The sequence below is a fragment of the Oncorhynchus nerka genome, unplaced genomic scaffold (assembly GCF_034236695.1).
Source record: "Oncorhynchus nerka isolate Pitt River unplaced genomic scaffold, Oner_Uvic_2.0 unplaced_scaffold_676, whole genome shotgun sequence".
Lineage (NCBI taxonomy): Eukaryota > Metazoa > Chordata > Actinopteri > Salmoniformes > Salmonidae > Oncorhynchus > Oncorhynchus nerka.
Genome location: NW_027040478.1, coordinates 305,297 through 323,483, shown reverse-complemented (window position 1 = coordinate 323,483; position 18,187 = coordinate 305,297). Strand labels below are relative to the sequence as shown.

At 47.2% G+C, this 18,187-nt stretch overlaps 1 protein-coding gene across 1 annotated transcript in view; it reads left to right on the top strand.

The window, feature by feature from the left end:
* Nucleotides 1-4,815: 4,815 nt before the first annotated feature.
* LOC135571236 (protein FAM83G-like) overlaps nucleotides 4,816-18,187 on the top strand; it is a 47,361-nt gene continuing 33,989 nt past the window's right edge. The window contains exons 1-3 of the mRNA XM_065017020.1: nucleotides 4,816-4,872; nucleotides 5,369-5,815; nucleotides 11,272-11,501. Coding sequence (XP_064873092.1) covers nucleotides 4,816-4,872; nucleotides 5,369-5,815; nucleotides 11,272-11,501 — 734 coding nt within the window. The remainder of the gene's footprint in view (nucleotides 4,873-5,368; nucleotides 5,816-11,271; nucleotides 11,502-18,187) is intronic.

Sequence of the window (18,187 nt, the reverse complement as noted above, 5' to 3'; positions counted from 1 at the left end):
AGGACACCAGCAGTATGGTCTCAGAACAGCTCCCCTCCTAAAGGACACCAGCAGTATGGTCTCAGAACAGCTCAGAACCCTCCTAAAGGACACCAGCAGTATGGTCTCAGAACAGCTCCCCTCCTAAAGGACACCAGCAGTATGGTCTCAGGACAGCTCCCCTCCTAAAGGACACCAGCAGTATGGTCTCAGAACAGCTCCCTCCTAAAGGACACCAGCAGTATGGTCTCAGAACAGCTCCCCTCCTAAAGGACACCAGCAGTATGGTCTCAGAACAGCTCCCCTCCTAAAGGACACCAGCAGTATGGTCTCAGAACAGCTCCCCTCCTAAAGGACACCAGCAGTATGGTCTCAGAACAGCTCCCCTCCTTTGTAAAGGACACCAGCAGTATGGTCTCAGAACAGCTCCCCTCCTAAAGGACACCAGCAGTATGGTCTCAGAACAGCTCCCTCCTAAAGGACCCTCCTAAAGGACACCAGCAGTATGGTCTCAGAACAGCTCCCCTCCTAAAGGACACCAGCAGTATGGTCTCAGAACAGCTCCCTCCTAAAGGACACTAGCAGTATGGTCTCAGAACAGCTCCCCTCCTAAAGGACACCAGCAGTATGGTCTCAGAACAGCTCCCCTCCTAAAGGACACCAGCAGTATGGTCTCAGAACAGCTCCCCTCCTAAAGGACACCAGCAGTATGGTCTCAGAACAGCTCCCCTCCTAAAGGACACCAGCAGTATGGTCTCAGAACAGCTCCCTCCTAAAGGACACCAGCAGTATGGTCTCAGAACAGCTCCCCTCCTAAAGGACACCAGCAGTATGGTCTCAGAACAGCTCCCCTCCTAAAGGACACCAGCAGTATGGTCTCAGAACAGCTCCTCCTAAAGGACACCAGCAGTATGGTCTCAGAACAGCTCCCCTCCTAAAGGACACCAGCAGTATGGTCTCAGAACAGCTCCCCTCCTAAAGGACACCAGCAGTATGGTCTCAGAACAGCTCCTCCTAAAGGACACCAGCAGTATGGTCTCAGAACAGCTCCCCTCCTAAAGGACACCAGCAGTATGGTCTCAGAACAGCTCCCTCCTAAAGGACACCAGCAGTATGGTCTCAGAACAGCTCCCTCCTAAAGGACACCAGCAGTATGGTCTCAGAACAGCTCCCCTCCTAAAGGACACCAGCAGTATGGTCTCAGAACAGCTCCCTCCTAAAGGACACCAGCAGTATGGTCTCAGAACAGCTCCCCTCCTAAAGGACACCAGCAGTATGGTCTCAGAACAGCTCCCCTCCTAAAGGACACCAGCAGTATGGTCTCAGAACAGCTCCCCTCCTAAAGGACACCAGCAGTATGGTCTCAGAACAGCTCCCCTCCTAAAGGACACCAGCAGTATGGTCTCAGAACAGCTCCCTCCTAAAGGACACCAGCAGTATGGTCTCAGAACAGCTCCCCTCCTAAAGGACACCAGCAGTATGGTCTCAGAACAGCTCCCCTCCTAAAGGACACCAGCAGTATGGTCTCAGAACAGCTCCCCTCCTAAAGGACACCAGCAGTATGGTCTCAGAACAGCTCCTCCTAAAGGACACCAGCAGTATGGTCTCAGAACAGCTCCCTCCTAAAGGACACCAGCAGTATGGTCTCAGAACAGCTCCCCTCCTAAAGGACACCAGCAGTATGGTCTCAGAACAGCTCCCCTCCTAAAGGACACCAGCAGTATGGTCTCAGAACAGCCCCTCCTAAAGGACACCAGCAGTATGGTCTCAGAACAGCTCCTCCTAAAGGACACCAGCAGTATGGTCTCAGAACAGCTCCTCCTAAAGGACACCAGCAGTATGGTCTCAGAACAGCTCCCTCCTAAAGGACACCAGCAGTATGGTCTCAGAACAGCTCCCCTCCTAAAGGACACCAGCAGTATGGTCTCAGAACAGCTCCCTCCTAAAGGACACCAGCAGTATGGTCTCAGAACAGCTCCCCTCCTAAAGGACACCAGCAGTATGGTCTCAGAACAGCTCCTCCTAAAGGACACCAGCAGTATGGTCTCAGAACAGCTCCCCTCCTAAAGGACACCAGCAGTATGGTCTCAGAACAGCTCCCCTCCTAAAGGACACCAGCAGTATGGTCTCAGAACAGCTCCCTCCTAAAGGACACCAGCAGTATGGTCTCAGAACAGCTCCCCTCCTAAAGGACACCAGCAGTATGGTCTCAGAACAGCTCCCCTCCTAAAGGACACCAGCAGTATGGTCTCAGAACAGCTCCCCTCCTAAAGGACACCAGCAGTATGGTCTCAGAACAGCTCCCCTCCTAAAGGACACCAGCAGTATGGTCTCAGAACAGCTCCCTCCTAAAGGACACCAGCAGTATGGTCTCAGAACAGCTCCCCTCCTAAAGGACACCAGCAGTATGGTCTCAGAACAGCTCCCCTCCTAAAGGACACCAGCAGTATGGTCTCAGAACAGCTCCTCCTAAAGGACACCAGCAGTATGGTCTCAGAACAGCTCCCCTCCTAAAGGACACCAGCAGTATGGTCTCAGAACAGCTCCCCTCCTAAAGGACACCAGCAGTATGGTCTCAGAACAGCTCCCCTCCTAAAGGACACCAGCAGTATGGTCTCAGAACAGCTCCCCTCCTAAAGGACACCAGCAGTATGGTCTCAGACCAGCTCCCCTCCTAAAGGACACCAGCAGTATGGTCTCAGACCAGCTCCCCTCCTAAAGGACACCAGCAGTATGGTCTCAGAACAGCTCCCCTCCTAAAGGACACCAGCAGTATGGTCTCAGAACAGCTCCCTCCTAAAGGACACCAGCAGTATGGTCTCAGAACAGCTCCCCTCCTAAAGGACACCAGCAGTATGGTCTCAGAACAGCTCCCCTCCTAAAGGACACCAGCAGTATGATCTCAGAACAGCTCCCCTCCTAAAGGACACCAGCAGTATGGTCTCAGAACAGCTCCCCTCCTAAAGGACACCAGCAGTATGGTCTCAGATCAGCTCCCCTCCTAAAGGACACCAGCAGTATGGTCTCAGGACAGCTCCCCTCCTAAAGGACACCAGCAGTATGGTCTCAGATCATCTCCCTGAGAATACCTTGTTAGTTACTTTTGATGTTGAGTCATTATACATTTTTCTTCTGCAAAACGTGACCCTCGTTGAACTACCTTCCAGTCCCTGCATTATAACATTGGCTGTAATTGTACTCACACATAACTATTTCATGTTTCTGCATGATTTCTTTATTCAGACTAAAGGTACTGCTATGGGATCCCCCCATGGCTCCTAACTATGCTAATGTGTATGTGGGTTACATGGAGAAACAGTCTATTTTACAATCCTCTCCAAAATGTTTCTTGCCTCACATCATTATTTGGGAAACGGTATATTGATGATATTTTTGTGATGCCAAACAGCTCCAGGCGTTCCATGCTTTTCTTAAAACTCCTGTTCTGAGCATCTGAGATTTACTATGTAGTCTGACACACGTCACATCCGGTTTCCTTGATCTTCTGATCTTGTGTGAAGATAATGTTCTATACACTGATCTTTACAGGAAACCTACTGATCCTAACAGTTTGTTGAGGGGCTGATAGTTGTCACCCGCTTCCCCTTGAAAAACAGTTTGCCCTACAGCCAATTCTGTCGAATCAAAAGAATTAGCCAAAAAAAAAAAAAAAAAAATCAGATTTCGACAGAAATATTATCTGAGACGCAAAGAAAGTTCAAGGAGAGGGGCTCCAAAAAAAAAAGACTCATTCTTGTGTTCTAACTAGCCGCTATTCCAAAGTGCTCTGAACAAATGAAGGGAATTCTTCACAAACATTTGGCACATTCTAAAATCTAAAATTCTAAATTCTACATTCTAAATTCTAAAATCCGATGATTAGTCTCGGTGTTTTCGGACCTTCCCTTGGTCGTTTTCTCTCGCGGGGGCAGAAATCTCAGAGATCAATTGGTAAACTCTGATTTTACCACCCCAAGATATTACCTGAACAACGTGTAACGGTGGGTGAGTGAGTCAAAAAAGCAGAGAGCAAAGTAAAACGGGATAAAAAAAAACGCGTTTAATGTCCTTAACAAAGTACCAGGTCCAAACATGGGTGAATGCCATGGTGCAAAACACACCATTATTATTACCCTGGTTTTAATGTATATGATTATTATACACAATTATAACCCTCGTTCCATTGGAAATGAATGTACTTCTGGTGAAACCAAAATGTAAAAAAACACTGTCGGTGTGATCGAGGCGTAAACCGGCTACAAAAAAAAAGAAGTCCATTCTGACTAAAGCTGGATACCTTCTAGCCACGACACACGAGGCGGGGTTAATAGTGTTTCTAGGTTCTCTCTCTGTTATTTACTGACCCACTAACCGGACACTCCGCCCTCGAGTCCCCCGGTGAGGACAGCTTCCGTTACAGAGTTCACAGCTCAAGTTACAGACAGACACGCTAGATCTCTCTCCGCGATACAGGATCATTAGCGGTTATTAACTATCGCTATTATTTAACCGTTCGTTTTAATATTTGGGACTTTGTCTATAAAAGGACAAGACACTTTTGGAAGAAACTCCGCGGAGTTTTTGTCTCAACTGTCAACAGTTTTCTGGAGGAACTAAACGGGATCTTCCAGTCAAATAGAGAACCGAGAGAAAAGTTTTTAACCGCAGACAGACGAGACTTTTTTCTTTTGTTTGTTGAAAAGAGTCTCGTCATCAGAATAGTTGAACAAGTCATCCACGTCCGTCTGGATTAAAGCTGATGCTGTTTGAAAAGATCCTCTTGACTCACACGAACACACTTCCCCGGTGCTCGTCCGGAACGGGGCTGAAGCGGTCATGTGTGACGGGCGTGGCGGGGTGGGGAAGTTTGTCCCGGTTTACCTGTGTCTGCGTGTTTGTTCATGAGATGTGGTTTGAGGCTCCACTGGGACGTGAACCCGTGATAATCTCACAGAGACATTTCATATTCAGCCTGTAACTATTGACTTCTGTGCTCAATTCTGTTGCGTTTTACAACACGAGGAGACGCACTGACTCAATTTGGACGACCGGTAGTTTATATGGTGCCGCTGATGAACTAGTCGGTCTCGGTTTCTGTCGGCTTTGAGGAGAAAAGTCGCTGTTTTATTTATTTTAAACCTTATTCGTGTTTTATGGGACAAATCGTGGGAAGCTGGTGTACACGGATACGAATACAACATGAGCTGAGACAGTTGAACTCTTGTCGGAAAGGTTTGGTAAATCTCCCGGTTCAACCGTGGGATTGTATATTTAATGTTCTTCAGTAACACTCGGTCGGTAATAACTGTTGGGTTATATTATTGATCCGTCAGTGATTATCAGTTAGGTATTGATAAAGCGTAGCGCCATGGCTCTGTCTCAGGTGTAGTGTCTCGATGAGCATCACATCAACTGGCGCGTGACCGAGTCCAAACCCGAGTTCTTCTACAGCGAGGACCAGCGGCTCGCGCTCGAGGCTCTGCTAACCGGGGGGCGAGAGGCCTTTAGCAGCTACCTCAGTGAACATGACCTCCGACACTTCCTGTCTGAACCGGAGCTCCTGCGGTTGGCGCGCACCGTGGAGGCCTACCGGCCTGGAAGCGAGCACCTCAAGGCCGAGGCGGGAGCGAAGGAGTACGACGGGGGCAACGGGCCACTGTCATTACAGTACTGGCCCGACCGCTCTGAAGGTTCTATACCCGACCTGGATCTGGGCTGGCCCGACGCCGTGTCATACCGAGGAGTGACACGTGTCAACATGCACACGCAGCCCCCAGCTGATGGACAAACACACATCAAGGAGGTGGTCCGGAAGACGATAACACAGGCTCAGAAGGTAGACTACACACAGTACAGACTATATCACAGACTCAGAAGGTAGACTACACACAGTACAGACTATAGACTATATCACAGACTCAGAAGGTAGACTACACACAGTACAAACTATAGACTATATCACAGACTCAGAAGGTAGACTACACACAGTACAGACTATAGACTATATCACAGACTCAGAAGGTAGACTACACACAGTACAGACTATATCACAGACTCAGAAGGTAGACTACACACAGTACAGACTATAGACTATATCACAGACTCAGAAGGTAGACTACACACAGTACAGACTATATATCAGACTCAGAAGGTAGACTACACACAGTACAGACTATATCACAGACTCAGAAGGTAGACTACACACAGTACAGACTATATCACAGGCTCAGAAGGTAGACTACACACAGTACAGACTATATCACAGGCTCAGAAGGTAGACTACACACAGTACAGACTATAGACTATATCACAGGCTCAGAAGGTAGACTACACACAGTACAGACTATAGACTATATCACAGACTCAGAAGGTAGACTACACACAGTACAGACTATATCACAGACTCAGAAGGTAGACTACACACAGTACAGACTATAGACTATATCACAGACTCAGAAGGTAGACTACACACAGTACAGACTACAGACTATATCACAGACTCAGAAGGTAGACTACACACAGTACAGACTATAGACGATATCACAGACTCAGAAGGTAGACTACACACAGTACAGACTATATCACAGACTCAGAAGGTAGACTACACACAGTACAGACTATAGACTATATCACAGACTCAGAAGGTAGACTACACACAGTACAGACTATATCACAGACTCAGAAGGTAGACTACACACAGTACAGACTATATCACAGACTCAGAAGGTAGACTACACACAGTACAGACTATATCACAGACTCAGAAGGTAGACTACACACAGTACAGACTATAGACTATAACACAGACTCAGAAGGTAGACTACACACAGTACAGACTATATCACAGACTCAGAAGGTAGACTACACACAGTACAGACTATATCACAGACTCAGAAGGTAGACTACACACAGTACAGACTATAGACTATATCACAGACTCAGAAGGTAGACTACACACAGTACAGACTATATCACAGACTCAGAAGGTAGACTACACACAGTACAGACTATAGACTATAACACAGACTCAGAAGGTAGACTACACACAGTACAGACTATAGACTATAACACAGGCTCAGAAGGTAGACTACACACAGTACAGACTATAGACTATATAACAGACTCAGAAGGTAGACTACACACAGTACAGACTATAGACTATAACACAGACTCAGAAGGTAGACTACACACAGTACAGACTATATCACAGACTCAGAAGGTAGACTACACACAGTACAGACTATATCACAGACTCAGAAGGTAGACTACACACAGTACAGACTATATCACAGGCTCAGAAGGTAGACTACACACACTATAGACTATATCACAGGCTCAGAAGGTAGACTACACACACTATAGACTATAACACAGGCTCAGAAGGTAGACTACACACAGTACAGACTATAACACAGACTCAGAAGGTAGACTACACACAGTACAGACTATATCACAGACTCAGAAGGTAGACTACACACAGTACAGACTATAGACTATATCACAGACTCAGAAGGTAGACTACACACAGTACAGACTATAGACTATATCACAGACTCAGAAGGTAGACTACACACAGTACAGACTACAGACTATATCACAGACTCAGAAGGTAGACTACACACAGTACAGACTATATCACAGACTCAGAAGGTAGACTACACACAGTACAGACTATATCACAGACTCAGAAGGTAGACTACACACAGTACAGACTATAGACTATAACACAGACTCAGAAGGTAGACTACACACAGTACAGACTATATCACAGACTCAGAAGGTAGACTACACACAGTACAGACTATATCACAGACTCAGAAGGTAGACTACACACAGTACAGACTATAGACTATATCACAGACTCAGAAGGTAGACTACACACAGTACAGACTATAGACTATATCACAGACTCAGAAGGTAGACTACACACAGTACAGACTATATCACAGACTCAGAAGGTAGACTACACACAGTACAGACTATAGACTATATCACAGACTCAGAAGGTAGACTACACACAGTACAGACTATAGACTATAACACAGACTCAGAAGGTAGACTACACACAGTACAGACTATAGACTATAACACAGGCTCAGAAGGTAGACTACACACAGTACAGACTATAGACTATATAACAGACTCAGAAGGTAGACTACACACAGTACAGACTATAGACTATAACACAGACTCAGAAGGTAGACTACACACAGTACAGACTATATCACAGACTCAGAAGGTAGACTACACACAGTACAGACTATATCACAGACTCAGAAGGTAGACTACACACAGTACAGACTATAGACTATATCACAGACTCAGAAGGTAGACTACACACAGTACAGACTATAGACTATATCACAGACTCAGAAGGTAGACTACACACAGTACAGACTATAGACTATATCACAGACTCAGAAGGTAGACTACACACAGTACAGACTATATCACAGACTCAGAAGGTAGACTACACACAGTACAGACTATATCACAGACTCAGAAGGTAGACTACACACAGTACAGACTATATCACAGACTCAGAAGGTAGACTACACAGTACAGATTATAGACTATATCACAGACTCAGAAGGTAGACTACACACAGTACAGACTATATCACAGACTCAGAAGGTAGACTACACACAGTACAGACTATAGACTATATCACAGACTCAGAAGGTAGACTACACACAGTACAGACTATATCACAGACTCAGAAGGTAGACTACACACAGTACAGACTATAGACTATATAACAGACTCAGAAGGTAGACTACACACAGTACAGACTATATCACAGACTCAGAAGGTAGACTACACACAGTACAGACTATATCACAGACTCAGAAGGTAGACTACACACAGTACAGACTATATCACAGACTCAGAAGGTAGACTACACACAGTACAGACTATAGACTATAACACAGACTCAGAAGGTAGACTACACACAGTACAGACTATAGACTATATCACAGACTCAGAAGGTAGACTACACACAGTACAGACTATAGACTATATCACAGACTCAGAAGGTAGACTACACACAGTACAGACTATAGACTATATCACAGACTCAGAAGGTAGACTACACACAGTACAGACTATAGACTATAACACAGACTCAGAAGGTAGACTACACACAGTACAGACTATATCACAGACTCAGAAGGTAGACTACACACAGTACAGACTATATCACAGACTCAGAAGGTAGACTACACACAGTACAGACTATATCACAGACTCAGAAGGTAGACTACACACAGTACAGACTATATATCAGACTCAGAAGGTAGACTACACACAGTACAGACTATATCACAGACTCAGAAGGTAGACTACACACAGTACAGACTATATCACAGACTCAGAAGGTAGACTACACACAGTACAGACTATAGACTATATAACAGACTCAGAAGGTAGACTACACACAGTACAGACTATATCACAGACTCAGAAGGTAGACTACACACAGTACAGACTATATCACAGACTCAGAAGGTAGACTACACACAGTACAGACTATAGACTATATCACAGGCTCAGAAGGTAGACTACACACAGTACAGACTATAGACTATATCACAGACTCAGAAGGTAGACTACACACAGTACAGACTATAGACTATATCACAGACTCAGAAGGTAGACTACACACAGTACAGACTATAGACTATATCACAGACTCAGAAGGTAGACTACACACAGTACAGACTATAGACTATATAACAGACTCAGAAGGTAGACTACACACAGTACAGACTATAGACTATATCACAGACTCAGAAGGTAGACTACACACAGTACAGACTATAGACTATATCACAGACTCAGAAGGTAGACTACACACAGTACAGACTATAGACTATATCACAGACTCAGAAGGTAGACTACACACAGTACAGACTATAGACTATAACACAGACTCAGAAGGTAGACTACACACAGTACAGACTATAGACTATATCACAGACTCAGAAGGTAGACTACACACAGTACAGACTATAGACTATATCACAGACTCAGAAGGTAGACTACACACAGTACAGACTATATCACAGACTCAGAAGGTAGACTACACACAGTACAGACTATAGACTATATCACAGACTCAGAAGGTAGACTACACACAGTACAGACTATATCACAGACTCAGAAGGTAGACTACACACAGTACAGACTATAGACTATATCACAGACTCAGAAGGTAGACTACACACAGTACAGACTATAGACTATATAACAGACTCAGAAGGTAGATGGGTCAGCGTTATAACCACTGTGTGTCTGTTCTCCCAGGTTATAGCAGTAGTAATGTTGACATGAGGACCTGATAGATGGGTCAGCGTTATAACCACTGTGTGTCTGTTCTCCCAGGTTATAGCAGTAGTAATGTTGACATGAGGACCTGATAGATGGGTCAGGGTTATAACCACTGTGTGTCTGTTCTACCAGGTTATAGCAGTAGTAATGTTGACATGAGGACCTGATAGATGGGTCAGGGTTATAACCACTGTGTGTCTGTTCTCCCAGGTTATAGCAGTAGTAATGGATCAGTTTAGTAATGTTGACATGAGGACCTGATAGATGGGTCAGGGTTATAACCACTGTGTGTCTGTTCTCCCAGGTTATAGCAGTAGTAATGTTGACATGAGGACCTGTTAGATGGGTCAGGGTTATAACCACTGTGTGTCTGTTCTCCCAGGTTATAGCAGTAGTAATGTTGACATGAGGACCTGATAGATGGGTCAGGGTTATAACCACTGTGTGTCTGTTCTCCCAGGTTATAGCAGTAGTAATGTTGACATGAGGACCTGTTAGATGGGTCAGGGTTATAACCACTGTGTGTCTGTTCTCCCAGGTTATAGCAGTAGTAATGTTGACATGAGGACCTGTTAGATGGGTCAGGGTTATAACCACTGTGTGTCTGTTCTCCCAGGTTATAGCAGTAGTAATGTTGACATAAGGACCTGATAGATGGGTCAGGGTTATAACCACTGTGTGTCTGTTCTCCCAGGTTATAGCAGTAGTAATGGATCAGTTTAGTAATGTTGACATGAGGACCTGATAGATGGGTCAGGGTTATAACCACTGTGTGTCTGTTCTCCCAGGTTATAGCAGTAGTAATGTTGACATGAGGACCTGTTAGATGGGTCAGGGTTATAACCACTGTGTGTCTGTTCTCCCAGGTTATAGCAGTAGTAATGGATCAGTTTAGTAATGTTGACATAAGGACCTGTTAGATGGGTCAGGGTTATAACCACTGTGTGTCTGTTCTCCCAGGTTATAGCAGTAGTAATGGATCAGTTTAGTGACGTTGACATCTACAAGGACCTCTTAGATGCGGCCTATAAGAGAAGAGTTCCTGTCTACATCGTCATCGACACGTCTGCTGTGTCCTGTTTCCTGGACATGTGTTGTAGAGCCAACATGCACCAGGGACACCTGAAGGTAACACACACACACACACACACACACACACACACACACACACACACACACACACACACAGGGTTTCAGATACTTGTAAAATAATTTTATCTGTACGTGTTTGAGCTTGCCTGGCTTAAAGGTAGACTTTGTGAAATGATGTTGAGCAGCACCGGAGATATTAAGATGAGCGAGATGCAACACTGCGCTCTCACACGGTCACACACATCATTTGCTTCTCTCTCACCTGTTCTCTTACTGTCTTCTCTGTTTCTTTCTTTCTCTCTCCCTCCCACTTCTCTCTCTCTCCGCTGTTCTCTTCTCTCTCCCCCTTCTCTCTCTCCGTTGTTCTCTTCTCTCTCCCCTGTTCTCTCTCCCTCCCACTTCTCTCTCTCTCCGCTGTTCTCTCTCCCTCCCCCTTCTCTCTCTCCGCTGTTCTCTTCTCTCTCACCTGTTCTCTTACTGTCTTCTCTGTTTCTTTCTTTCTCTCTCCCTCCCACTTCTCTCTCTCTCCGCTGTTCTCTTCTCTCTCCCCCTTCTCTCTCTCCGTTGTTCTCTTCTCTCTCCCCTGTTCTCTCTCCCTCCCACTTCTCTCTCCCTCTGCTGTTCTCTCTCCCTCCCCCTTCTCTCTCTCCTCTGTTCTCTTCTCTCTCCCCCTCTCTCTCTCTCTCTGCTGTTCTCTCCCTCCCCCTTCTCTCTCTCTCTCTCTCTCTCCGCTGTTCTCTTCTCTCTCCCCCTTCTCTCTCTCTCTGCTGTTCTCTCCCTCCCCCTTCTCTCTCTCTCTCTCTCTGCTGTTCTCTTCTCTCTCCCCTTCTCTCTCTCCTCTGTTCTCTTCTCTCCCCCCTTCTCTCTCTCTCCGCTGTTCTCTTCTCTCCCCCTCTCTCTCTCTCTCTGCTGTTCTCTCCCTCCCCTTCTCTCTCTCTCCCCTTCTCTCTCTCTCCGCTGTTCTCTTCTCTCTCCCTCCCCCTTCTCTCTCTCTCCGCTGTTCTCTTCTCTCTCCCCTTCTCTCTCTCTCTGCTGTTCTCTTCTCTCTCCCTCCCCCTCTCTCTCTCTCTCCGCTGTTCTCTTCTCTCTCTCCCCTTCTCTCTCTCTCTGCTGTTCTCTTCTCTCTCCCACGTTCTCTCTCTCTCCCACTTCTCTCTCCCTCTGCTGTTCTCTCTCTCCCCCCTTCTCTCTCTCCTCTGTTCTCTCTCTCTCCCCCTTCTCTCTCTCTCCGCTGTTCTCTTCTCTCTCCCCCTTCTCTCTCTCTCTGCTGTTCTCTCCCTCCCCCCTTCTCTCTCTCTCCCCTTCTCTCTCTCTCCACTGTTCTCTTCTCTCTCCCTCCCCCTCTCTCTCTCTCTCCGCTGTTCTCTTCTCTCTCCCCCTTCTCTCTCTCTCTGCTGTTCTCTCCCTCCCCCTTCTCTCTCTCTCCCCTTCTCTCTCTCTCCGCTGTTCTCTTCTCTCTCCCTCCCCCTTCTCTCTCTCTCCGCTGTTCTCTTCTCTCTCCCCCTCTCTCTCTCTCTGCTGTTCTCGTCTCTCTCTCCCCTCTCTCTCTCTCTGCTGTTCTCTCCCTCCCCCTTCTCTCTCTCCCCCTTCTCTCTCTCTCCGCTGTTCTCTCCCTCCCCTTCTCTCTCTCTCTCCCCGTCTCTCCCTCCGCTGTTCTCTTCTCTCTCCCCCTTCTCTCTATCTCCTCTCTCCCTCTGCTGTTCTCTCTCCCTCCCCTTCTCTCTCTCTCCGCTGTTCTCTTCTCTCTCCCCCTTCTCTCTATCTCCGCTGTTCTCTCTCCCTCCCCCTTCTCTCTCTCTCCGCTGTTCTCTCCCTCCCCCTTCTCTCTCTCTCCCCTTCTCTCCCTCCGCTGTTCTCTTCTCTCTCCCCCTTCTCTCTCTCTCCTCTGTTCTCTTCTCTCTCCCCTCTGTTCTCCCTCTCTCCCTCCCCCTTCTCTCTCTCCACTGTTCTCTTCTCTCTCCCTCCCCCTTCTCTCTCCCTCCCCCCTTCTCTCTCTCTCCGCTGTTCTCTTCTCCCCCCTCCCCATTTTCTCCCACCCCCACACCTATCCCTCCATCTCTAGTTTTACTGCACTGGGGACATTTTCCTTTGGTACAGAAATATTACCCACAAGGCATTGCTCCGCCCAATGCCACACCCTTCTTAAAGAGACTAACTCGCACACACACACACACACACACACACACACACACACACACACACAGAGAGAGAGGGAGAGCGAGCGAGACACACACACACACACACACACACACACACACCAGACCTGGGTTTCAGATACTTGTAAAATAATTTTATCTGTACGTGTTTGAGCTTGCCTGGCTTAAAGGTAGACTTTGTGAAATGATGTTGAGCAGCACCGGAGATATTAAGATGAGCGAGATGCAACACTGCGCTCTCACACACAGTACTTAATCACGTCCACGGTTTCCCTTCACGCTGTTCAGTGTGGTAGTCAGGGCAAGAAAAGAGCCTAGAGAGTTGAGCCTCTACTTCAACACTCTTAGTTGTTGTGGAAGTTGACCCACTATGCCATTTACTTTCTGTATTTACATCTGTGAGTCTACCTTTAATAAACCCAAACTGCCCTGCTGGGTCTGTCTGGTTGTAGTCCTGACTGACTGTCTCTGTCTGTCTGGTTGTAGTCCTGACAGACTGTCTGTCTGGTTGTAGTCCTGACTGACTGTCTGTCTGGTTGTAGTCCTGACTGACTGTCTGTCTGGTTGTAGTCCTGACTGACTGTCTGTCTGGTTGTAGTCCTGACTGACTGTCTGTCTGGTTGTAGTCCTGACTGACTGTCTTCTCTGTCTGTCTGGTTGTAGTCCTGACTGACTGTCTCTGTCTGTCTGGTTGTAGTCCTGACTGACTGTCTTGTCTCTGTCTGTCTGGTTGTAGTCCTAACCGACTGTCTTGTCTCTGTCTGTCTGGTTGTAGTCCTGACCGACTGTCTCTGTCTGTCTGGTTGTAGTCCTGACCGACTGTCTTGTCTCTGTCTGTCTGGTTGTAGTCCTGACTGACTGTCTTGTCTCTGTCTGTCTGGTTGTAGTCCTGACCGACTGTCTTGTCTCTGTCTGTCTGGTTGTAGTCCTGACTGACTGTCTTGTCTCTGTCTGTCTGGTTGTAGTCCTGACTGACTGTCTGTCTGGTTGTAGTCCTGACTGACTGTCTTGTCTCTGTCTGTCTGGTTGTAGTCCTGACTGACTGTCTTGTCTCTGTCTGTCTGGTTGTAGTCCTAACCGACTGTCTTGTCTCTGTCTGTCTGGTTGTAGTCCTGACTGACTGTCTTGTCTCTGTCTGTCTGGTTGTAGTCCTGACCGACTGTCTTGTCTCTGTCTGTCTGGTTGTAGTCCTGACTGACTGTCTTGTCTCTGTCTGTCTGGTTGTAGTCCTGACTGACTGTCTGTCTGGTTGTAGTCCTGACTGACTGTCTTGTCTCTGTCTGTCTGGTTGTAGTCCTGACTGACTGTCTTGTCTCTGTCTGTCTGGTTGTAGTCCTAACCGACTGTCTTGTCTCTGTCTGTCTGGTTGTAGTCCTGACTGACTGTCTTGTCTCTGTCTGTCTGGTTGTAGTCCTGACTGACTGTCTTGTCTCTGTCTGTCTGGTTGTAGTCCTAACCGACTGTCTTGTCTCTGTCTGTCTGGTTGTAGTCCTGACCGACTGTCTTGTCTCTGTCTGTCTGGTTGTAGTCCTAACCGACTGTCTTGTCTCTGTCTGTCTGGTTGTAGTCCTAACCGACTGTCTTGTCTCTGTCTGTCTGGTTGTAGTCCTAACCGACTGTCTTGTCTCTGTCTGTCTGGTTGTAGTCCTAACCGACTGTCTTGTCTCTGTCTGTCTGTCTGTATGTCTGTCTGGTTGTAGTCCTGACTGACTGTCTGTCTGGTTGTAGTCCTGACTGACTGTCTTGTCTCTGTCTGTCTGGTTGTAGTCCTGACTGACTGTCTTGTCTCTGTCTGTCTGGTTGTAGTCCTAACCGACTGTCTTGTCTCTGTCTGTCTGGTTGTAGTCCTAACCGACTGTCTTGTCTCTGTCTGTCTGTCTGTATGTCTGTCTGGTTGTAGTCCTGACTGACTGTCTTGTCTCTGTCTGTCTGGTTGTAGTCCTGACCGACTGTCTTGTCTCTGTCTGTCTGTCTGTATGTCTGTCTGGTTGTAGTCCTGACTGACTGTCTTGTCTCTGTCTGTCTGTCTGATTGTAGTCCTGACCGACTGTCTTGTCTCTGTCTGTCTGGTTGTAGTCCTAACCGACTGTCTTGTCTCTGTCTGTCTGTCTGTATGTCTGTCTGGTTGTAGTCCTGACTGACTGTCTGTCTGGTTGTAGTCCTGACTGACTGTCTTGTCTCTGTCTGTCTGGTTGTAGTCCTGACAGACTGTCTTGTCTCTGTCTGTCTGGTTGTAGTCCTGACCGACTGTCTTGTCTCTGTCTGTCTGTCTGTATGTCTGTCTGGTTGTAGTCCTGACTGACTGTCTTGTCTCTGTCTGTCTGGTTGTAGTCCTAACCGACTGTCTTGTCTCTGTCTGTCTGGTTGTAGTCCTGACCGACTGTCTTGTCTCTGTCTGTCTGTCTGTATGTCTGTCTGGTTGTAGTCCTGACAGACTGTCTGTCTCTGGTTGTAGTCCTGACCGACTGTCTTGTCTCTGTCTGTCTGGTTGTAGTCCTAACCGACTGTCTTGTCTCTGTCTGTCTGGTTGTAGTCCTGACCGACTGTCTTGTCTCTGTCTGTCTGTCTGGTTGTAGTCCTGACAGACTGTCTGTCTGTCTGGTTGTAGTCCTGACAGACTGTCTGTCTGTCTGGTTGTAGTCCTGACCGACTGTCTTGTCTGTCTGTCTGTATGTCTGTCTGGTTGTAGTCCTGACAGACTGTCTTGTCTCTGTCTGTCTGTCTGTCTGGTTGTAGTCCTGACAGACTGTCTTGTCTCTGTCTGGTTGTAGTCCTGACAGACTGTCCTGTCTCTGTCTGGTTGTAGTCCTGACCGACTGTCTTGTCTCTGTCTGTCTGGTTGTAGTCCTGACCGACTGTCTTGTTTCCTTCTGTCTGTGATTGTAGTCCTGACCGACTGTCTTGTTTCCTTCTGTCTGTGATTGTAGTCCTGACCGACTGTCTTGTTTCCTTCTGTCTGTCTGGTTGTAGTCCTGACCGACTGTCTTGTCTCTGTCTGTCTGTCTGGTTGTAGTCCTGACCGACTGTCTTGTTTCCTTCTGTCTGTCTGGTTGTAGTCCTGACTGACTGTCTTGTCTCTGTCTGTCTGGTTGTAGTCCTGACCGACTGTCTTGTCTCTGTCTGTCTGGTTGTAGTCCTGACTGACTGTCTTGTCTCTGTCTGTCTGGTTGTAGTCCTGACTGACTGTCTGTCTGGTTGTAGTCCTGACTGACTGTCTTGTCTCTGTCTGTCTGGTTGTAGTCCTGACTGACTGTCTTGTCTCTGTCTGTCTGGTTGTAGTCCTGACCGACTGTCTTGTCTCTGTCTGTCTGGTTGTAGTCCTGACTGACTGTCTTGTCTCTGTCTGTCTGGTTGTAGTCCTAACCGACTGTCTTGTCTCTGTCTGTCTGGTTGTAGTCCTGACTGACTGTCTTGTCTCTGTCTGTCTGGTTGTAGTCCTGACTGACTGTCTTGTCTCTGTCTGTCTGGTTGTAGTCCTAACCGACTGTCTTGTCTCTGTCTGTCTGGTTGTAGTCCTGACCGACTGTCTTGTCTCTGTCTGTCTGGTTGTAGTCCTAACCGACTGTCTTGTCTCTGTCTGTCTGGTTGTAGTCCTAACCGACTGTCTTGTCTCTGTCTGTCTGGTTGTAGTCCTAACCGACTGTCTTGTCTCTGTCTGTCTGGTTGTAGTCCTAACCGACTGTCTTGTCTCTGTCTGTCTGTCTGTATGTCTGTCTGGTTGTAGTCCTGACTGACTGTCTGTCTGGTTGTAGTCCTGACTGACTGTCTTGTCTCTGTCTGTCTGGTTGTAGTCCTGACTGACTGTCTTGTCTCTGTCTGTCTGGTTGTAGTCCTAACCGACTGTCTTGTCTCTGTCTGTCTGGTTGTAGTCCTGACTGACTGTCTTGTCTCTGTCTGTCTGTCTGTATGTCTGTCTGGTTGTAGTCCTGACTGACTGTCTTGTCTCTGTCTGTCTGGTTGTAGTCCTGACTGACTGTCTTGTCTCTGTCTGTCTGTCTGTATGTCTGTCTGGTTGTAGTCCTGACTGACTGTCTTGTCTCTGTCTGTCTGTCTGATTGTAGTCCTGACCGACTGTCTTGTCTCTGTCTGTCTGGTTGTAGTCCTAACCGACTGTCTTGTCTCTGTCTGTCTGTCTGTATGTCTGTCTGGTTGTAGTCCTGACTGACTGTCTGTCTGGTTGTAGTCCTGACTGACTGTCTTGTCTCTGTCTGTCTGGTTGTAGTCCTGACAGACTGTCTTGTCTCTGTCTGTCTGGTTGTAGTCCTGACCGACTGTCTTGTCTCTGTCTGTCTGTCTGTATGTCTGTCTGGTTGTAGTCCTGACTGACTGTCTTGTCTCTGTCTGTCTGGTTGTAGTCCTAACCGACTGTCTTGTCTCTGTCTGTCTGGTTGTAGTCCTGACCGACTGTCTTGTCTCTGTCTGTCTGTCTGTATGTCTGTCTGGTTGTAGTCCTGACAGACTGTCTGTCTGGTTGTAGTCCTGACCGACTGTCTTGTCTCTGTCTGTCTGGTTGTAGTCCTAACCGACTGTCTTGTCTCTGTCTGTCTGGTTGTAGTCCTGACCGACTGTCTTGTCTCTGTCTGTCTGTCTGGTTGTAGTCCTGACAGACTGTCTGTCTGTCTGGTTGT